We start from the raw sequence: 22,553 nt of genomic DNA, 5'->3' as shown, positions 1-22,553 counted from the left end.
ATGGTCCAGGTGTTGTGGAAAGATTGTTGTCCACGTAATAAAGCCACAATACAACCAACATTCAAAGGTATTACAGTCAGTCTCTTTTATTGTTATTTTATACTGTACAGTTTACTTACATTATCTATGAGTACAATTAAATAAAATTAATATATCTTGTTACACTTTCTGTTTAAGTGCCATCTATTCTGCAGGTCATTAGAATATGAAGCATGTTTATTATTTTAAATATGATCTCTATAAAAGCAGCTTATCTTGTTTTTTTTTAATCTAAGAGTACAAAAATCACTCAAAAAAAGGCTTTACCATTCACTGTGTTATTCTTGTCACATTATAGGGTGGGTTTATCACATTTAGAGATTATCTGCCTCACTATGTCAGAGGTCACCATTAGTAAGGCACAAAAATGTTCTAGTATAGATATTAATGTAACATACAGGAGCATTCTTATTTTTTTTTTAAATAACATTAGTGTAAAATTAAGCAGATTTATCCTTCCTCTGATGGAGACACACTAACCCAGGAGGCTGTAAGACCCCCCCAACTTTTCAAATAAGCAAAGAGACAGAGCAGCCATGTGACCAAAGACACTTTCACTTTTCTGTTAGGAACGCAGCATCTCTCTCTGGAGTCATTTCAGGAAGAAAAAAAAACGTTCTCCTTTATGTGGGCCAAATTCACACATCTATATTCTTCTGCAACAGAGAAAAACCCAAACAGCCCCTTACCATGAACACGAGGACTGCCACTGTGTTTCACTCAATAGCCATTGTTTCTGTGCTAACCCAGTGAATGGTTTTCACCGGGTCCAGCCCACGCCACTTCCTGTGAGTAAGCCTGTACAGGATTGTCTTCCACATCCTCACATAACACATATTCTGGGGACAATTTTTCAAGGCTGCTGTGCAACGTATATATATATGTGTATTTTTTTTAATTGTGTGGAGCAGCTTTACTGACAAAAACAATTGCCCTTCAAAGCCACACTCGATGTAAGAAAGGCTATTTCACAAATTGTCCTAAGTCAATTAAAGGTTAAAGGTCACATATTATGCAAAATACACTTGTTTTTCAAACACTAATATGTGTCCCTTGTCAGACTTCAAACCCCAATTGTGAGTAAAGTAAATCCTCTCCATCTTAAGGCCATAACATAACATAAGGCCATGGTGCAAGAAAGCCAGAGCCAACCAAGCCATTCCAGAGAGGGGGCTTGGTCAGACACAGCTCATTTACATATTTAAAGGTACAGACACAGAAACAGCCTGTTCTGAGCAGGGCTGAAATAGAGGGGTTTATAGACATGATCAAATAGGATCAGAAGGAACTTTGAGCCAGAAACTTTACAGACATGTTTTGGGGAGATGTGGTTGAAAAGCAGGATAATGTGACCTTTAAGAATATTGAAGTGTAAATCTTATGTCATATTGTAGCGTTTGCTGACATACTTAATACTTAACATACTTAACATACCATAATTTCGTATCAGTTGCAACAGCAGCTTTGATGCTCAATTGGTCAGAAAAATTTAAATGTAAGTGGTCTGTCAGACACCAGCAGTTGGACAAAAAAACACGTTTTTTTACAAGTTCCATAAAATGCACAATAATGTTCTGCAGCTACTAAGAAGCACCGTTTTTGAAATATAAAGTTTTACGCCCTGAAATGGAAAAAGAATCAAGCAGCTCCTTCAGTCTTAACTGAAGTTTAACTGTCCTGCCTCTCTGGCCTGTTAAAGCTGCACTTAGAGGCCAAAAATAAAGACTGTTGGATTGCATATCCACATGAAAAAGATAAGAATTTTAACTCCTCATGAGTAGATTGATTTGTGACGAGAGAAGGAACAGATCCCTTATAAAAAAAAGTGTCCTAAAAATGGAGTAGCATGAACAGCTGTCTCACATTTTGTACATTGGATTCAGCCACTTAGTATGTCTGTAAAACAGTCTAAGCTTTTTGTGTGATTGTGTTTTTTCATGACAAGGTAACTCAGCCAAGTTCATCTTAGTAGAAATGTTACTTAGTGGCCGACTGACGAGGCTCCTCCATGTGGGATTACCCCAAAAGTACCCTCTGCAGGCGGTAAGCCGGCACACTGCTCTCGTCCTCTGAATCGGCATCGCTCTGCGGGTTTGAGTTGCAGGGAGAGGTGCATTCTGGGGAGCACAGGTAGTGCATGAGGGGCAGCCGGTACTTTCCACAGAAGTCCACAAATTTGATATGGCGCACGCAGGAATCAAAGTACACGCCTGGAGATAGTGGAGTGAGACAGGAGAAACAAAGCCAAGGTGAGAGTTTACTTCAACGACTGTTACAGTTAATGTGTGATTGATGATGTATGCATTTATCACCACAATGCAACAATAATCACACATTCAATCAACAAACTTGCACAACTCTAATTAAAGCAAAAACTTACAATCGGAAAACGGAGAGCAGTAAAGGGAAAAACCTACAAAAGACATGTTGTCTGACTTTCTCCTATACCGGCTATCGGGACCCGCAAAAGGTTTCAGTAGAAAATCTCATATTTGCCATTTTTCTTCTTTAGTTTGCCAAAAACTTTACAAATCTTATATTAGTCCCAACTGCTAGACATATACAACACTGACGAGGGGATGATGTGGCAAATCTAATTTTAAGGAGCCAACACCCCAAAAGGTTAAAAAAAAAGCCAACTTCTGGAAAATTGATAGGTCTGGACGTTTAAAGAAAGATCCTGAAATGTTGTGGGATAAAAACCACGCAAGATAAAAATGTGTCTTCCTTACATGCACTCTGTGAGTAGTTACACACATTAATATTTTTTTCTCTTAGTCCACTGCACAGCTCCTACATTACACCTTTTGTGTTTTTTTATTTCTATTGTTCATATTTTAAATTTTTAAATTCTATTTTATATTTTGTAATATCTTCTTATTCTGTATTATTTAAGTTGTTGCTAGTTCTGCTTTATTTCCTTGTTAATTGTTTAGCACCAATACACCAAGTCAGATTCCTTGTATGTGTAAATGTACTTGGCAATAAACCCAGATTCTGATTCTGATTCTGATTCTGATTCTGAAAAAGGTTGTATGCATTTTAAACACTATGTAAAAAAGTCATGTACCTGCACACTTGGGGTTAGGACACTTGCTGGCCAGGTCCAGGTAGTGCAGCAGGTTTGAAGGCAGGTCACGTGGGTAGTAGGGGATATTGCGACTCTTTATTGTGCGTCCTGCCAGCTCCAGCAATGACGGGGGGTCGTAGGTCATCTCCTTGACAAAGCGCACCACGAGCGGGTTGCCACGGAGACTGAGCTCCTGCAGATGCACCAGACTGAGTATCTCCCTCGGCAGGTAAGTTAGCAGGTTGTTATGGAGGCTTAAAGATCTCAGCGAGTGGAGCCTGGAATGAGACAGAGAGTCATCTTCTACAAAAGATCACCACAGGAATAAAGAATTATATGATCCACGCAGAGGAACTGCACACTCCTAGCTTTAAGTGTCTATAGGAAGCCCTTATTGCACTTCAAGTGCTCACGACCTCCGTTTCAGAGCACTTCTCACCAGTGGTCAATGTTGCAAGGTTACAAAAGTTAACTAATGCTTCCCTCAGTAATGTCTGTTAGGTGTGTTTTAGACAGCTCAGTGTGCTTAAAGGGATACTTCACCCATTAGCATTAATCTTCGTATCATTAGAAACCTGGTAGTGTTTTTGAATGGTCGTGCATCCCGCCCTCATTTTCCCCTGAGATGTGAAATCTTTGTATTTCTGAGTCTGTAAAGGAGCTTCCAGTGATGCAAAATGACCATTTTTAGGTCATTGGAAGCTGTTGCGGTTAGCGTGGTGAAACTACAACGCTAGTTCCTGATATTTTCGACCACTGAAGCTACAGACCAATCACAGATCAGTGGGTGGGAACTCACTCCCAGAATCCAAACTTAACGTCCGTCATATTGCTCGGAAGCTATGCTAACAGGCTCTATGGAGAAAGCTGATAATGGAGAAAAAATTAGAAATATAACGCAAGACAGCCAAAGACACTTTCTGTCTTTTCTCAGTCAAGAAGGCACCAACTTCAGAATGTATTTCACATTTCTACATATATGACCCAATGTCAACACAGATTCATGTTTCAACGGGGGAAGTATCCCTTTAATATTTGCTTTAATTCAAGGAAATATTCCCAAGAAAACAATGTAAAGGAGTCATGTCCTGGCATCAGCAGCAGCTCTACAACTAAAAATCGTACTCCCCAAAAGAGGAGTCAGACGAGCGTCTCCTCCACCATTGTTGTTGGCAAAGATGATGTAGGTAGAGAGGTGAAAACTGACAATTGCAGCGTTGTTCCAAAAGCTGAACTTATTTTTAGCCGAGAGCTACAAATCTAAAAGGTCGGTTTGATTCTTTTTGTGAGTGTGACTTCTGTTTTGTTTTTTGTTTGTTTCATTTGTTTTGTTTTGAAAGAAATTCTTGGAACAAATTTTGTTCTGATGTTTTGTTTTGTTTGTAACCAAACTAGTCGTGTCTTAAATAATGAGATTTGTAACGAGGGGAGGTGTAATAAGATGAAGCTTCAGCCTAAACCTTTTCACTCAAAGTGTTTTTGTTTTTCTTGTGACTGATATAAATGATTAGTACTACTACTTACTACTACTTAGGTTTTGGATTGAAAACAAGCTCTATCTGTGGACACAGACTTGCACTTATTTATTTAGGTGGTGTTTTCATAGGTGCTGGTTGAACTGGTCAGGTGCTGTTGGTGCAGTTACCTGGTGAGTTGTGGAGGTACACTTTGGATGCGATTGTCACACAAGACCAGGTAGCTGAGGTACGGCAGGTTAGCCACTTCTGGAGGAATAGCTGTGATGAGGTTTCCACCCAGATACAGCAGTTCCAGACTAAAAGACAAAAGGTAAGGAAATCATTTGCTTTGTTTTATAATATGCTCTGATAATGTAACAAAGTATAGAAAAGCAACAAAAAAAACATCTTGTTTACAAATCAATAAGAGTTGGGGTTCCCAAAAGATTCCCAAAATTGAAAGGCTCCATGTACTGTAGTTGTTTTTCCAAAAAAAATGAAAAAAAGGGACATTTCTTTGGCATACAAAGCAAAGCAACCGTATATCAAAATGTAAACATGATGCCACCAGAGGGAGCTAAAGATGTATGGTTTCATGCTCAGGAGTGAAGCTCTGTGTGTGGTCTGTGTTTCTCACTCTAAATCTGTTTGTGTGACCTGCTTACAAATCAAGGTGACAGAAAACATCTCATGCACAGACAAAGTGTCAGTCTGTGGAGACAAAACATGGCGTTCAATCTGTTTCAGCTTCTCGAAAAGATTTACTTGATGTGCGCCGACCACAATCACCACTGTCCCAAAGTTTAATAGACAACAAAATGGATGCAGGTACACTTTGCTGCATGAAGACAACAAAGGACCTTGGTAGGTCAATGGAGGTACGGAGCAGAGAGAGAGGTGTGGGGGGGGGGGGGGGTAATTGGGAGTAAAACAGAGAGACGAGGAGAGAGCAATGGATGGCTGGTCAGCGAAAGTAAGCTGTCAGGCCGTCTGCCTGCTGGAACTGATGACACAGCGACTGAGAGACAGGAAGCCATTATACTGTCCTTGGTGGCTGAGCGCGGAGCGCGGAGCACGCCCCCTCTGTGACGGGAACTGAGACATTCGGGGTCCACTAGCTGCCCTCGCCGACACAATGACACAGATCACCCACCAGGGAGACAACCGTTAGTTATGACCTGTCTCAGCTACAGAATAGAACAAAAAAAAAAGACTGAAAATGTTCAAGAGTTAGTAACATTTCAACCTTTTCTCCAGGAGCATCCCATGAAGACACGCTGGGTTGAGGTTTCATCTTGACACCTTTCAAGGTGTACCATATCATGCAGATGCTATACAGTTATATTTCTGATTTAATACAGTGTATAGCTTCTGTACAGTTTATTTTAATTTACTTAGCTGTTACTACAACTTATTTTTGTACTTTTCTACTCTTTTTTTCTTATAATGCTGTTCTATTTTATATAGAATTTTTACTTTTTTGTAGAAGCTGACTCAGAGAGAAACACACAAATTCCAATGTACCTGTACTGTCCTGTACCTGTGCAAATGGCAACAAACACTTCATGCTTAGATTGTGTCTTTTATTGTTTTCTGATTAAAATAAGTATGCAGACTCAAAAAGTCCAAAGGGAATTAGAATCAGAAATACTTCATTTGTCTCAAATTCGGAAACAACCTCTAGAGGATTTAAAATGTGTCGCCTAGAGAGCGCACTGAGACCTAGTGGTTGAGTCGAGCGCCCCATGTGAGGAGGTCATTGCCCTCGTCTCAGCAAGCCGTGGGTTCAAATCAGACCTCGACCCACTGCTGCATGTCAAACCTCACTCTCACCTCCCTCTCTCTCTCTTCAGCGGATCTATCCAATAAAGTATCACTTGATCATTTTCAGTCTTTGTGGCAAGAAAACAAATCTTAAAGGGTATTCTAATTGATTTAGCTAAAACAAAGGAGAATGTAATTTAGAGGAAACTCAAATATGTCACAGAGTAAATTGTCGTACTTCTATAATTCTAATGTCCTGTATAAATCTTTAAACAAAAAAAAAAAGGTTCACGTTGTTGAAGACAGATCAGACACTGTTTGTTTCCTGACCTCAATCCATTTGAGAACTTACGGGCAGATTATAATTATTGTGTTGAATCAGTTTCCACACAACAACAGTCCAGTTCCAGGAAGTGAAAAAAGAAAACAGGCTAAGTAGGGAGTCAAAATGAAATAAATGAGGTCTGTGTTCATAAGCACATTGCCCAATATATTCCTCTCCCTGGACCCACTTTATTACTAGATGAGCCACACAAGTGTAACATCTGTTAAAGTGAGTCACTGTGACATTTTGGCATTAAACTCATGAAATGATAACAATGTTCTCATGACTGGTCACTTACAGACATAAATATTTGGAAGTTTAAAGTTGACTGCTGCTTAATTCACATCAGCATTACATGGATATAATAAGAGATTTGTTGTCTGTTTACTTAATGGGCTGTACTTTTATCACTTTGAATACATATTAACTTAAATCCTAAATGTAGGTCAGCTTTATTTCAAAACATTACGGTAGATCAATCTGTAACTTTTATTAACTATCTCTGAAACCACACACACACACACACACACACACACACACACACACACACACACACACACACACACACACACACACACACACACACACACACACACACACACACACACACACACACACACACACACACACACACACACAAAGGCAGGATAGGTGGGTCAACTCTGACTCACGAGACAACATATCAAAATACAACTGATAAAAAGGGCAACATTCCCAAATGGAGCATGTGAAATAAGAGATCCAATGGGATGAAAGCTGAGTTATTTAAAGGCAAGAAAATAAAGAAGAAGAAGCTATTTCAGTTGTCATAAGGCCTTATAACAAAGTACTGAAAGTAAAGATAAAAAATGGCTACCGGCTGACATAGTTTGAGAATGAACACTTAGCAGGTGTTGTTCATAAAGAGCATTTTGTCATTATGTACAACTTGTAGAAAATTGCCATTGACACACTTGTTGTGATAGTGAAACTAAAGATTGTGATCCTGTGATCAGCGCCACAAGATCAAAAACCATGTCTCCAAAATGCTTGTTTAGTCAATGAAACCAATATATATTTTCAATTTCAGTTTTTCTTTTAGACATTAATAACAGCAAATACTCAAAATGAAAAAATGTGAATGAGGAGATGAGGTCTAATTCTGCTCTAAAATGGAGAAAAATAGCTCTTAAGTCATCAAATGGTTTGTTAAGCTACAGGCATGTTGATTTCTCTTCCTGCTCTTACCTTCTTATTGCTGTTCTCTTTTCATTAGATTTTATCTCTTTTAGTTTCTTACATCTTTTTAAATCTTTGGTTCCTCTTGGTCTCAGCTCGTGTTGTTGGGTTCTTGTGATGGTTCTTGTGATGGTTCTTGTGATGGTTCTTATGATGGTTCTTATGATGGTTCTTGTGATGGTTCTTATGATGGTTCTTATGATGGTTCTTGTGATGGTTCTTGTGATGGTTCTTATGATGGTTCTAGTGATGGTTCTTATGATGGTTCTTGTGATGGTTCTTATGATGGTTCTTGTGATGGTTCTTATGATGGTTCTTATGATGGTTCTTGTGATGGTCTGGTTCTATATGTCTGTTGGGTATCGTGCACTTTGGGTTCTTTTCTGTTGAATTGTATTTAATTATTTTGAGTATTTAGTATTTGTTATGTTCTTGTTGTTGTTTATGTTCTTCTGTGTTTGCTTTAGTTTGTTTTTGTTTTTACTGTTTGTCAAAGCACTTTGTAAACCTGTGTTTTTAAAAGGTGCTATAGAAATAAAGTTATTATTATTATTATTATTATCCATACCAATTTATCGAACTTATATCTGTACTTTTTTAGTAGGAAGCAGAAGTAATGATTGATTAGTCAGCTTAATTACTAATTGATGAGAATCTATTTGAGCCTGTATTTGATTTGTAATGTCTGTTTTACAATAATAAGTTTCTTCTTCTTCTTTCCAGTCAACGGGTTTACCTTGGCAGTAAATCGATTCATATGTCATAAAACAAAAGGTAACCATGGCAACAGTACTTTGAATCCATGTCATGTACCAGTTAACTGGAATAACCCCCTCCAGGCTCAACCGACGACCAAGAAAAAGGCTAAGTAACTTCCTTATAAACTAGTAAATATACTTTCAGGGGGCTTATATGTAGAATAATTGACTTAGAAGTTATTTTTTAAAGTTACTTCTCGATATTAATATTGTAGTTGAAGTTAGTGTTGTTTAAACCCTCCATGAACCTTACCTGGTTAGATTCTCTATCTCTGCAGGTATACTCTTCAGTCTGTTACCTCCGACTGAAAGCGACTGCAGACACAGCAGTTTCATACACTGCAGGGGGATCTCCTCAAACCGGTTCCCACTAAAGTTCAACACCTCCAGCTGCAAAGAGCCGAACTCTTTGGGCAGCGAGAACTCGTCCAGCCGGTTGTTCTTGGCTATCAGTATTTTCAGTCTGCTCAGCTGCGTTATGCCCTCACAGATGGCCGACAGTCCGTTGTTGCTGATGTCCAAAAACTCCAGGTTGCAGAAAAGTCCGACGGCCGAGGGCAGCGAGGTGAGCCGGTTGTAGTTCAGGTAGAGCTGTTTGGTGTCTCTCTTCCTCTTGTCGCTGATTGTATCAACGCCAAAAGCCTCCAGGCTCAAACGAGAAAAGTCGAGCACGTTGTCGCCTGCTGCCGCTGCCCCTTCGTTCATCTCCATTTTAGCAATTATTTGTTGGATTTAAACTCTGAACTAAGTCCTTGTTAAAGTGTTGCTGTAGGCTTGAACGCCCCCCGTAGACTGCGAGTTAGCTCCAGGACTTTAGGTCTATGTTTGACCTGGAGAACGGAAAGTCTTCTACACTCCCTCCCGAAACATCTAACCATATCTCTGATGGGAATCTAGGTCACTAATTGAGACTATCGAAGCTAAATGTGACCACAGTGGACTCAATGTAGCTCTACTACAAAGCAGCCTTTTTTTTTTTTCTTTTTTTTTTTTTTCAACCAACATTTTCAACCAAGTCCACAGATTGGCTTATTCCCCAGAAAAGCCCCGCCCACCTAAGCGTTGATTGGTTACTTTTCTTCCCTGTCATTTCACACAAGTATTAGACATTTGTAACAAGTTTGTTTTTGCGCGATATATTAAAGTTAAAGCTTTAGACTAAACTGACACATCACTTTGTGTAGAAGTCGTTTTAAGTCGCATCTTCGACACATTCTCAGCCGATGATCCATCACGTCCCATGTGCCCAGTCCCGGCCACTGCTATTATGCAACACCCTTCTTTTGTTACATTATTATGCAATGCTCTGCTGACTACACTGTGCATAGAATGAGAAATAGGAACGGGGTAATTGGGTTCCTCCCAACAGAATTCAGAGTCTGTTAAAGCTCTATGCTGTTCATATAGCTTTATGAGCAGTTTGGAACAGCTTACCTCTGGACATCAGGCAGGATTGTTCTGTTGAGGTTTTTAAAGCAAAGTTAAAGACCCATCTGTTTACTGTTGAGTATGAGTCATGATTTCTCTGTATGTTTTTCCCTGTATTTTTCCTGTATTGCTTTGCACAGCACTTTGATTTAAAGCGCTTTATAAATACATTTATTATTATTATTATTATTATTATTATTAATTCGACAGTATTGTATCGTCAACCAGAGTTTGGAATATCCTGCAGACATTGATTACCTGACCTGAGCCACTACATGTGCATAGCAAATATGCAAAAAAAAAGAGCTCAGAGCCTTCAAAGTGTACAGTCTGGTAAGTATTTGAATAAACTCCTAAACTAGGCTTGCAGCCAAAGGAGGTAGTCCCAGAGGGATCCTGCACTTAATGCAATATTTTCTGTCCCCGACTGGAATTTAATCTTCTTCTTTCACTCACAATATTTGAAGCGGATGTTTAGTAGATAAAAGGTGCACACACAAACACACACACACACACACACAACAACAAAGTAATGTTGTGGTTTATGGGCTTTATTGGCATACATATGTATTCCTTACAGTCTCTGCACATTTAGTGGAATATAAAGATTTTAGCCTGAACCTAGTAAAGCAACTTTCACACAGGCATGTATCAGGGGTAGAGTCACAAAGCACTAGTTCACTGCTAAACTTCAGCAAAGCACACTCACTCTGTTGCTCCGGCGATCGGCATTTTAGCCTCGGTGGAGGCAAAGGTAGAGACACACGGTTTGCAGGTCTAAGGCACTGATTTGTATTGTCAAACCTCCCAATTCAGGAACAGGCTTTTATCAAATAAACACATTTAAACAAACCCCACTACTCTTAGCATCAATACCACACACACACACACACACACACACACACACACACACACACACACACACACACACACACATTCACACACGCATGCACACGATTTAAATGCACCCAGTTATCGATGCGTCTAAGCTACTACAGCTGACAGTGAGGCTAGTCCTTCTGTTCGAATGATTTTGAAAGCACAGGTATAGTGTTGTTGCTGGGTCCAGAGTAATGTTTTACCTGGAGAATTTAGTACAACATTCAAACACTTCAATAAGACTTTGGTTTCAGTTTTCACCATGCTATATTCAGATCAGGTCTCACCGAGGTGCAGCTGTGCGGCTCTGCACTGAAAGATGGACCACTATGTCTCTTGTCTGAGAAAATGTCAGAGACCACCGACAGAGAAATGTTAAAAAAGCACCACAGAGACTTGCCTGAGCATAACATGTGAACAAGATTGAGTTGCAACTCAAGCCAATAACGTACTGTACATAAAAGCAAACATTTCTTGAAGCAAAATTTTAACTTTAGCCGGAAGATTAAAAAAAAATATATTGATAAATTTAAGAAAAAGAAAGACAAAGAGAGAAGGCAGAGAAGTGCATTAATCAAATAGTGGCCTGCTGTGGCAGTTCTGGACGGCAGCAAAACCAAATCTGTAGTAGCCTTACTCTCTCATCCTTAACCGACCTGTTGACTGTGAAACCGATGAGAGTCCACACACGCTGCACTAGGTGTCAAGTAGTTCTCCGACAGCCCCCCTGATTTTAACAGTTGTTTTCTCCACTCTCCTAACCAAACAACCCTCCAAAATAACGACTTTCTTATCCCCAAAACAACAAACAAAATGCCTTTTTTTCTTATAATAACTGTAAAAATATACGGATTGTAGTAAAAATAGCCCCAAGGCTAGTGTAGAGGCGCGGTAATACAATCAAATATGACAGTACTGAACATGAGGGAATCCAATAATACTCTTCGATTGCCCCTGAATCTAACAAACAATAACACAAACACAAAAACGTTGTAAAAAAAAAAAAAAAAAAAGTGTAATAATTAACATAGCAGAGAAACATGAAAAAAAAGTCAGTTTCAAAACAACACATGGCCGCAAGTTAAATCAAGTATGGAGAAAGGGGTGATGATGTGCATCCTCTCCTTCATTGCATCCTTGTTTAGGCCTCCTTTGTGCTGGTCTTCATCTTCTCAACGGTTTCCTGTATTTAAAAACATTAAAGAATAGACAAAAAAAAACGTATTATAAGTTATGATTTAACAGAATAGTTCAACAACAATGCAAGTAAAAAAGTTGTACAGGCATCTCATCTTTAAGCTTGTAATATTTGGTGCAACATTTTTGAAAGTAAACACGTCACATCCACACCAATTGCCCCAAGATTAATAAAGTTGTTTGAATTGAGTGAATCACTTAAACTCTTTGTCTATTGGAAGTCAGTTTTCACTGATTTTAGCAAACTTGTTCCCATAGAGCCACATGTATTCACAGTGGCGCTATAAGCCACCATTCTGGGGTACAATGTACAAGATCATGCTGACTCAGCAATGGCCTCAAGCCAGAGCCCTACTCTTATCTTAAGCCTCTCATATACAAATATAAGTTAGCATTAAGGTCAAGTGACCCAGGTCTTTCTCTCATTATCTCTGTTTTGTTTTTTTATCTCTAACAATATATCTTTGATTGCACAGCCATGAATTTGCACAGCTCTGGAGAACCCTCTATATTGTTATTACACTGTTTTTGCAAACTTACATCTCTTACCTCCAGCAAGTATTTTTACATTCAATTGACAAGCCTGAATAAATGTTGTAATGAATTTTTTATACCATTTTTTTAACCATTAGGAAGTGCTTATTTATGTATCTATTCTTACACTGTTTTATTTGTAACATGCTGCTGTAACACCACAATTTCCCAGTTTGGGATCAATAAAGTTACTCTATTCTATTTTTTTGTTATACTTCTCCGATTCAGGATTTTATTACATTTTTGGACCTATAATGGGCAAATAAATCAACTTGATGCAACAGATTCAGAAGTCTAATTGAAGTGAATTTCTCTTCCTTAAAACCTGTCTATGTTACCCTTTATAGCAAATCACCTGCCAGCTGTTTTATACATTTACACATTTTCATTGTAATCTTCAGCCCAACCTTTTACTGACTCAAGTGACATCACAGTAGGCTTTTAGAAAAAATGTTTTTATCAATCTCGGCTTAGATCTCTTTGGAGTCACAAATAGGTTAAAGCAGAAAGATCCAAGACCTGTAAATAAACTTTTTAAGTAAAATAAATTGGGTAATACTGGTCTTCTTATTTTCAGCAACATTCAGTACACTTCTTGATATTCTCTCTAAGGAATAACTACCAATAAAACCTGATGACCCTGATTCATCACTAAGTTTCATTGATCGAATTTAGACAACATTTCTTTATTTCACAGCGTCTGATTTATTAGTTTACTTTTCCAGCCAGTGCGCATAAAGCTGCTGACGCCCCGGCTCACTGAGCTGTGATAGGTTGGTACACACAGTCACATCGAAAATTTACACCCAAGCATATTCCTCTGTGGATTGTTTTTTGTGCTGGCTGAGCAGTTTGATTTCAAATGCTCTTTGTCCACAAACCCAGAGGTCTATCCTGAAGGAATCTCAAAGCAGACACTTTTGCTTTCTGGCTCCTGCCAACTATATTTCATGGACCTTCTAACCCAGTGGGATCATATGAGCAGTGGGCAGTAATGGGCCCCTGATATACACTTCAAAAGTTGTGACTGCAGCCAAACGACTTGTAGTGCACTGTAAATAAATTAGACGGTGCACCCGCTATTCTTATTTGACTTGTTATGATATGATTCATAGCATTTTAGTTTACTGCTTTTTTCCCCCCAGATTTACAAACACAGACCTGGTGCTTGTTGAGCTCGGCCACTCTGAGGTTCCACTCCTCCTCAGTCATCTCTGCTCCAGCATCGACTGCCTCATCCACAGCTGCTGTTTTGTCTGCAAAGATTAAGCAAACATCCAAAATGTGTGAGTTGGTTTAATATAATAATAATAATAATGATAATAATAATAACTTTATTTCTATAGCACCTTTTAAAAACACAGGTTTACAAAGTGCTTTGACAAACAGCAAAAACAAGAACAAACTAAACCAAACACAGAAGAACATAAACAACAACAAGAACATAACAAATACTAAATACTAAAAATAATTAAATACAATTCAACAGAAAAGAACCCAAAGTGCACGATACCCAACAGACATATAGAACCCGACCATCACAAGAACCATCACAAGAACCATCACAAGAACCATCATAAGAACCATCACAAGAACCCAACAACACGAGCTGAGACCAAGAGGAACCAAAGATTTAAAAAGATGTAAGAAACTAAAAGAGATAAAAGCAAATCAAAAGAGAACAGCAATAAGAAGGAAAGAGCAGAAAGAGAAACAAGTGAATAAATTATCAAAAAAACAATAGTATTAATAATAATAAAAAGGATATATACATATAAAACATAAATAGACAAAGTAAGTAAGATAACTTAAAACATAAGAGGAGTTAAGATAAGAGCATAAATAATAAGGGCAGTAAGAAGTAAAAAAAGATAAAAATAGTAAAACCAGAAAGAAAAGAAGTGTAAGGTCTAAATCTGCTCTATAAGAAGAATGATTGATCGCCTGAGTGTCCCCAAAATGATCAAAATAACATTGAGTCCCACAGAAACCCGTTTGTGTATCATAACTCACCAGTGCAGGTCATAGCAGTGCAGACCCAGTTACCACAGGCACAAACACAGCGGTTACACTCGACCTGGGTCTCCGCTCCGTCCTCGTATGTCTCATCTTCCAAGGCACATTCTGGAGAACCACACATGATAACGATAAAGACAAAACTAAAGAAAACAAGACGATGTAGCAGATTGCTAAAATGAACAGCAAAGCACTGTTTGTTATCTATTACCATGAAGAAGAATGGTCAGCTTTTTTAAAACGCTATATACTTCATTCACTAGCTTTCTGTAGTTTTAAACTCGATTGTCTTTGGAAAGTCAAAGTTGTCAAGTGAACAAAATCTGCCCAACAGCAAATGTGCAGAACGTCGTCTCAGAAAAAGAAAAAAACATTTGACAAACATTTAAAGGCTTTATATGATCCAGCAGGTGTCGCCCTTGAGCACCAGCATGAAACCAAAACAACTCGCGCTGCTTTGTTGTGTTAGCATGCTAATGCTAGTGATCTTTATTCTGCTGGTATCTTCACACTGCATGTAAATTTACCTGAAATGAGCGTGATCTAGAAACACAGTTAAGCAGTGAGTACAGTATGTTATTCTTCTTTTCTCTAGTCCCTCAATTAAACAACTTTTATACACGAGGGGAGGAGTCAGCCGGCCGTCCTGGCGATGTAAACAAAGTGAAGATAGGACTCTGAAAACTCTGAAAACATCACAGACAGTGGGACTCGGGTGTTACACCCATTGTAGACAGTCATGACTCACAGAGTTATTTTCAGAGGAGATACTTGATTTCTATATTTAAGTGTGAAAAATCACATAGAAAGACTTTAAAGTGTAATCTAATAAAAAATGGCAATCTTGAATATGCACAATACGATAAAAAGTAAAGTTATACAATTTAAACTAAATGGAGCATTGATGAGTATCAGCAGACATGTTGGTTTAAAATGTGTTATTACATTTAAGTGTGAAAAATCACATATAAAGCCTTTAATGTGTTTATCTTTGATGACAAACCCCGACCCAGTTCATGTGCTAAACGATGATTTTATAAATACACAGAGCCAGCTGAATGTTTGTGTGTGCTTGAGTCTCGTCCAGCTGTGTGAGTTCATTGGTCTGTGGTGAATGTTATTTCCCCCTCTGTTGTTCAGTGAACTTTAGCCTAAATATTTCAACATCTGACAAGTGTTCAGGCTGAAGTGAAACCACAAACCTCTGACTGAGTCTCAAACTATGCAGGAAACAGTTGTAGTCACAATTCCACGTTAGCTGTTTTACCACGACTGTCTGCCCGCGCTTTATTCAAAGCATGACTATAAACTGTGTGTGCATGTGTATCTCTGTCAGTTTATGTTGAATGAAGCTCACTCTTCTCTGGGGGATTGAAGCCGGGCTTCAGGCAGTTGAGGAACTCATCAAAGCTCAGCTTCCAGTCAGCGTTCTCGTCAGAGAGTTCGATGAGGGCGTCGATGCACAGGCTCCTGGTGGGCACAAACAAACATGTAAACAAGGCTTTAGAGGCTGCTCGCTGGAGTTACAATACAACTCCAGAGAAAGATACAAACACATGAAGAAATGATAATTGCTTCAGATTGTTTTATTCCACAGAGCACATGTGTTTATGCTCCCATAGGAGGCCTTCAGTAATGTTTGCTCTGGACAGATAGGGTTCATTGAATGTGCTGCGTATCTGAAAATAGCCGACAGCACACAGATATATATCTGGGTTTGCAAGCGTTGCCAAAGAAGAAAATGTTCCCAGAGCTTTGATAGCAAAAAAAAAAAAAGAATGCCAACTGAAGGACTTTTTCAACCCCTCATATGCCCTCATGTGGCGGCAAACCCACAGACACACACACACACACACACACACACACTGACCTGAGCAGCTTGTTGCTCTCCTGGTCTGCGTAAGACTGCATCTCCACGACAGAGTCATTCTGCTGGATGAACTTGAGCAGCTCTGAGGAGTCCAGCTGAGAGTCACCGTTATCATAAGACTGCAAAGAAAGAAAAGAAACGTGAGAAGGGCGCTAAATTATTAACATGCAACATGGTTACCATGGCAACCTGACAAAAACATCAGATATTAAAGGTAACAATATATTTCTAAACTTCTGTGATGTGCATGTTAAGAAGAGGAGGAGGAAGAGGAGGTGGAGGAGGAAGAGGGGGAGGAAGAGGAGGAGGAAGAGGAGGAGGAAGAGGGGGAGGAAGAAGAAGAGGAAGAGGGGGAGGAAGAGGAGGAGGAAGAGGGGGAGGAAGAGGGGGAGGAGGAGGAAGAGGAGGAGGAAGAGGGGGAGGAAGAGGAGGAGGGGGAGGAAGAGGGGGAGGAAGAGGAGGAGGAGGAGGAGGAAGAGGGGGAGGAAGAGGGGGAGGAGGAGGAGGAGGAAGAGGAGGTGGAGGAGGAGGAGGAAGAGGAGGAAGAGGAGGAGGAAGAGGAGGAAGAGGGGGAGGAAGAGGGGGAGGAGGATCTTCTGTCTTGTAACTTTCATATCAACAGTTTTTAATTTGCACACTTAAAGTTCATTTCTTGTATTTTTATCTGCTAGAGAATAAATTCTACTCATGTAGGTTTTTGTGAATACACAATCATTACTTATCTTTAATTCATGTCAGAGTTGTTTGTTTCATTAAGATTTTGGACCAGAGGACTTTTTAAATAATTAAAGATATTTAATGAGACCATGTGATGTGTTTGTGCGAGACGTGTAGATGCTGTAGAGAATCAGCAAAAAGAAAACTCTTTAAAATGTGCAGAATAAATCCATGATGAGAAAGACCAGATAAATAAATCCTGCTTTTTAAACGACTGTTCAAAAAACCACTTCTGCTATAATCTCATTCATGTCAACGCACAGACAGGCAGGGGTCCTCCTCTGCAGAGACCCTCATTAAACTGAATTACAACCATCAGCGGACGGGCTTGAAGGGTCCGTCACATGAATAATGAGACGCAATCTGAGGCGAGGGTTGTTCAGCGGACGCCCACATGAATAAATGAACTGGGTTTGTTCTGTATAAAGAACGGTAAAGGAACAACTTGAGTATTTTTAGAGACCACTGTTCGTTCTTTCTTTTTTTTTTCCCACCTTGAAGTATTTGAGCAGGATGTCAGAGAAGTTGGATCCCTTGACGAACCAGCCGTCCGGGACGACCTCGGTCTGCAGCCACTGGATCACACGACCCCTCAGCTCGTTGCGATCAGCAGCATAGCAAACAACTGCAGGGACCAGAACATTTCCACAGGTCATCTTTTTCAAATTTCAAATTCAAATTTCCATTATTCCCTTTTTGATCAGAACCTTGATCCATCTTTTAATATTGATCTGAATACCGAAATAACATTTTCAAGATTGTCCTTAAAATACAAATAAACATACTAATGCAAGAGCACACACACACACACACACACACACACACACACACACACACACACACACACACACACACACACACACACACACACACACACACACACACACACACACACACACACACACACACACACACACACACTCTCTCTCTCTCTCTCTCTCACTCACCTGGGCTGGCAGCAATCTGCTCGGTTTTCTTCTCTGGTGGTGATGAAAGAAAAAGAGAGTGATAGCAAATAAGAGAGAAATTCTACAACATTTGAGATAAAATGAAATATATTAAACAGGGTTGACTTTATTCAGAACCACAGTGATAAACTTCGCTGTCATTCAGCCCACGGCCAAAGGTCTGTAAAAGTGACACAGTGTGACATAACTATTTATTCTTGACTTCTTCTTTCTGCCCGCGGCTCTGATCAATGTTCAGCCCAGCAGAGACACAGACAGTGTGACATCCCCCGTAGTGAGAAAGTGAAAGGTTGACTCCAGATAAGACTCAACTATTAGATGCATTAATGGATAAAGTCAAGGCTAGGAGTGTGAGTGTAAGCACACTGTTTTTTTTATGCAGAGACACGTGGATGGCCTTGTAAGGTAGACTATCAACCCGTTGACCTCAAATATCAGTTATATGAATATGGGCAAGTACAGAGATTAAACAGTAACTGCTTTAATTTACTACACTCACTGTTATCAGCACTCACATCAAAAGCAACCCCACTGCAAGGTTAGAAACTGGCTTTCTGCCTCTTCACCTCACACCAATAGCCTGGTGTGTTACTACCTCTGGTTTAGTGAGAATTTGACCTTCTTAATTTAATACTTAAAGGCTTTTTATGTGATTTTTTGATCCAGCAGATGTCGCCCTTGAGCACCAGCATGAAACCAAAACAACTTGCGCTGCATTGTTGTGTTAGCATGCTAATGCTAGTGATCTTTATTATGCTGGTATCTTCACACTGCATGTAAATTTACCTGAAATGAGCGTGATCTAGAAACACAGTTAAGCAGTGAGTACAGTATGTTATTCTTCTTTTCTCTAGTCCCTCAATTAAACAACTTTTATAAACGAGGGGAGGAGTCAGCCGTCCGTCCGGGCGATGTAAACAAACTGAAGATAGGACTCTGAAAACTCTGAAAACATCACAGACAGTGGGACTCGGGTGTTACACCCATTGTAGACAGTCATGACTCACAGAGTTATTTTCAGAGGAGATACTTGATTTATATTATATTTAAGTGTGAAAAATCACAGATAAAGACTTTAATGTGTAATCTAATAAAAAATGGCAATCTTGAATATGCACAATACGATAAAAAAGTAAAGTTATACGATTCAAACTAAATGGAGCATTGATGAGTATCATCATATACATGTTGGTTTAAAATGTGTTTGAGATATGATGAGAAACTCCATCTGCTGTAGAAGATCTTATGATATTAAATGAGAAAGGTAAATCAAATGATCATGTTGGAGCATTTTACTTGTTTTAATTTGTTGTCTTTATTGATCTTTTGATCAAAAATATTATAACTTGTTTACTGATTATGGGTAATTTTATTTCTACAACTACAATGGGCAGACTTAGTAAAAATAAATTGCTTTCTCAAAGTCTGAATGTCTCATTAAAAACATTGTGTCCTTATAATCTCTCAAAAGAAAAAAGAACAATAATTACAACCAATGGAACTCACTTTTCATATCTTTGAGTCATTGAACAATTCCTGCACTACAACGGGCCAAATGCAACGAAATTTCGTTCTTATCTGCACTGTAAAGTACAAGTTTGAATGACAATAAAGAAAGTCTAAGTCTAAGTCTAATTCTGTTTGATCCAGTAGATTGGGTTTGTGTTGTTCATACGTTTGGCAAAGAAATACATTTGCCTACGTTTTATTTTCAAGAGGAATAATCTAATTTCAAATAGTCCATGTTTAGTCTGAACTTTTTTGAGTTGCAGTATTAATTTATCATGTTAAGGGAATTAAATAACCTTTGTTTGCTACATGTGAGGTTATTTTGCCTCATACTTTAATTTCTGAAAACATCTTAAACCGGCCTTGTCAGTTCTGTTGTGCTGATAATGATACACGATGTTCATCAGCTTTAACAGATATTTTTGGATATTTTGATAAAATAGCATTTACATATTTTCTCTGGTTTAAATTAATTAACTTAATTTAAGTTTTCTCAGTAGTTTAAAAAAAAAAAGTAAGATTTTCCTGTCCCTTTTCCAGATTCTTTATTTCCCCCTTTGTTGAGTTTTTCGTGTGATGTGTTCTCAGGTTGTGACCGCTCGTACCCTGGCAGTGTCCATCGTGGGCGACCTGGATCTTCAGGCCGGTCAGACAGGCGTCCCTGTGGAGCTCACAGTGGTTTCTGTACGTCTTCCCGTTGCTGCCACACACAGATCTCTTGTGGGGCTTACAGCTCTGGAGAGAAAAAGAGAGAATTCAAATGAATGGGATACTTACTCCTACCTTTTCTCTCTTTGTTGTCCGCTGGTAGTGATCACACACACTCACCTCTATACACAGACAGCTGGGCTCCCCCTTCTCGTTGACAGCACACTCTCTCCCGGCCCCACAGAACACATTGGCGCACACTTTGCTCTTGCTCTGCACCTCCTGAAGAAAAAAAAGAAACACATTGTGGACACTTAAGACATTTTTTTTTTTGCACGGTTCACACACAGGGCGGCGCTGTTGTCCTATAAGAACACAGCCGTTAAGAAAGCACCGTGAGGTTGTTTGCGGCATTCTGTGAAATATTACCAACACAAAACCACAACTTTATACTTTCACAACTTTTTAATGAAACAGTCTTCTCCGTCCAATAAACTGCAGACACTAGCAGTTCTTTGCTGCATGCTAAATAACTTTATTTAAGACTTCCTTTTTTTTATTTAGTCAGCAAGCAAGAAAGAGATTTTACAGACAGTGAGTGCAGAATGAAAAATACTTAACCGGTCTGTTTGTTGCTTTTCTCAAAGAACTGTTTTCTTCTATTACTTGTGAAGTTTGATACATATGATTATATTTGGGGGGCTTCATCCTCATTGATTTCCATAAGTCTAACTAGATCTGTGCTCTCTCTAGATCTTGTTACATTTTCACCATCATTTTTCTTTTCTTTACTTTTTTACTCCTCTAACAAACTTCTACAAATATGACCAAATGGGGTTCTTCAAACTTCTTCTTCAACATATTGTTTGCTTGCACAGACACACGCTTTTGAATTCTGAGCCGTCCTGCAAAGTTTGACTGCACTGCTCCTTTAGATGGCGCCACCTCTTCAACACAGTCATTTGGAATGATTTTAATTTGTGCTCATGACTCAGACTCTCATCAAGTTGTGCACATTTTTTGTCCTTGTGCGAAAGATGATGCTTTCCCGGTAATGAGTCAGGACAGGATTCAACTTCACTGTGATTCACTTTGTTTCAGAACTGGATCAAGATGGAGATGTTAAACTAGTCTGTTTCTGGTCCTCAGCTCTCAGTTCATGCTTTTAGCTTCTGCATTTCGATTGAGGTCTGTGGAGTCCCACTTGTGTTTTTTTCAGTAGTTGCCATGTCAACGATGCCCAGACTTTGTTCAAGTAGTGACAGCTGACTGTACTCCACTTAGAAAAAAAGAATTGAAATAGTGAAGCCACTGTCTGCAGAGAGGAAAACAAAGGTAATGCTGCTGATGAGAACCTGCTGTGATTCAAACAACAGAATTATCTTTGCATGTGAACACTTAATAAGGACAGAATGAAAAACACTCATCTCTGAAGTCATTCTCTTTGTTTCAAGTGTTTGTGTTTCACTTTTTCCTCGAGTTCTTTCACTCGGTCTAATTACTCTTGTTGATAACTTCTCGCCCGTTGTTTCTTCATCGTTTGTTTATCGAAGAAGATTGCTGGTCCACTTTCCAGAAAATGAGTTCACTGGAGCAACAAACTGACCAATCACGAGACGCCAAGCGGAGCTCCAAGAGCAGCTTTATGACCCTCATTACCTACTCCTTTCATTATCTGTGTGTGTTTGTATATATGTGTGTGTGTGTGTGTGTGTGTGTGTGTGTATGTGTGTGTGTGTGTGTGTGTGTGTGTGTGTGTAGGGTGTTTCCACATCTGGAGTCTGGGCTGTGTTTTCCTTTGGGCCCATTCCCATACTCTGTGAAATCTAGACTCCCCCCCTCCTCCTCTCTCTTTAAGCTGCTGCTTCCTGTAAGAGCGAGACACAACGTTGGCCTTGTGTGTGTGTGTGTGTGTGTGTGTGTGTGTGTGTGTGTGTGTGTGTGTGTGTGTGTGTGTGTGTGTGTGTGTGTGTGTGTGTGTGTGTGTGTGTGTGTGTGTGACTGCACGTGAGCTGGCTGTGTGTGTTTCTGAGTCCAGATTCTGGTATGTAGGTTAAAGTGAGGGTGGACTCTTGTGACTGAAAGCTCACTTATGACAGAATGTAACAAGATGGACGCAGGGTGGAGGCAGTCACATGCAAGTACAGCAACATAGC

At 39.3% G+C, this 22,553-nt stretch overlaps 2 protein-coding genes across 2 annotated transcripts in view; both read right to left on the bottom strand.

The window, feature by feature from the left end:
• Positions 1 to 60: 60 nt before the first annotated feature.
• On the bottom strand, positions 61 to 9,588 carry lrrc58b (leucine rich repeat containing 58b). The gene is made up of 4 exons (XM_020658838.3): positions 8,885 to 9,588; positions 4,755 to 4,883; positions 3,110 to 3,387; positions 61 to 2,249 (listed from the first exon to the last, which is right to left on the bottom strand). Exons 1-4 carry the CDS (start codon positions 9,340 to 9,342, stop codon positions 2,056 to 2,058), a joined length of 1,059 nt encoding a protein of 352 aa, XP_020514494.1. The 5' UTR covers positions 9,343 to 9,588; the 3' UTR covers positions 61 to 2,055.
• A 1,004-nt stretch (positions 9,589 to 10,592) lies between these two features.
• The window catches only part of fstl1b (follistatin-like 1b), a 28,978-nt gene continuing 17,017 nt past the window's right edge, over positions 10,593 to 22,553 (bottom strand). The window contains exons 3-11 of the mRNA XM_020658837.3: positions 20,578 to 20,679; positions 20,355 to 20,484; positions 18,220 to 18,252; positions 17,767 to 17,897; positions 16,556 to 16,674; positions 16,043 to 16,155; positions 14,683 to 14,793; positions 13,831 to 13,925; positions 10,593 to 12,121 (exon numbers count right to left, since the gene is read on the bottom strand). Coding sequence (XP_020514493.1) covers positions 12,080 to 12,121; positions 13,831 to 13,925; positions 14,683 to 14,793; positions 16,043 to 16,155; positions 16,556 to 16,674; positions 17,767 to 17,897; positions 18,220 to 18,252; positions 20,355 to 20,484; positions 20,578 to 20,679 — 876 coding nt within the window. The 3' untranslated portion in view covers positions 10,593 to 12,079. The remainder of the gene's footprint in view (positions 12,122 to 13,830; positions 13,926 to 14,682; positions 14,794 to 16,042; positions 16,156 to 16,555; positions 16,675 to 17,766; positions 17,898 to 18,219; positions 18,253 to 20,354; positions 20,485 to 20,577; positions 20,680 to 22,553) is intronic.

This window comes from Labrus bergylta, chromosome 13, assembly GCF_963930695.1.
Source record: "Labrus bergylta chromosome 13, fLabBer1.1, whole genome shotgun sequence".
NCBI lineage: Eukaryota > Metazoa > Chordata > Actinopteri > Labriformes > Labridae > Labrus > Labrus bergylta.
Note: the sequence above shows the minus strand (reverse complement) of the source record. Positions and strands in the feature narration are given on the sequence as shown.

Bases quoted from the DNA above. Each gene is read 5' to 3' on its own strand.
- lrrc58b (XM_020658838.3), bottom strand. From the start codon at position 9,342: ATGGAGATGAACGAAGGGGCAGCGGCAGCAGGCGACAACGTGCTCGAC. The intron at 3,388-4,754 runs GTAACTGCACCA...GTCTCATTCCAG, and splicing joins GTACCTCCACAACTCACCAG to GCTCCACTCGCTGAGATCTT. The intron at 2,250-3,109 runs GTACATGACTTT...CACTATCTCCAG, and splicing joins TCCTAACCCCAAGTGTGCAG to GCGTGTACTTTGATTCCTGC.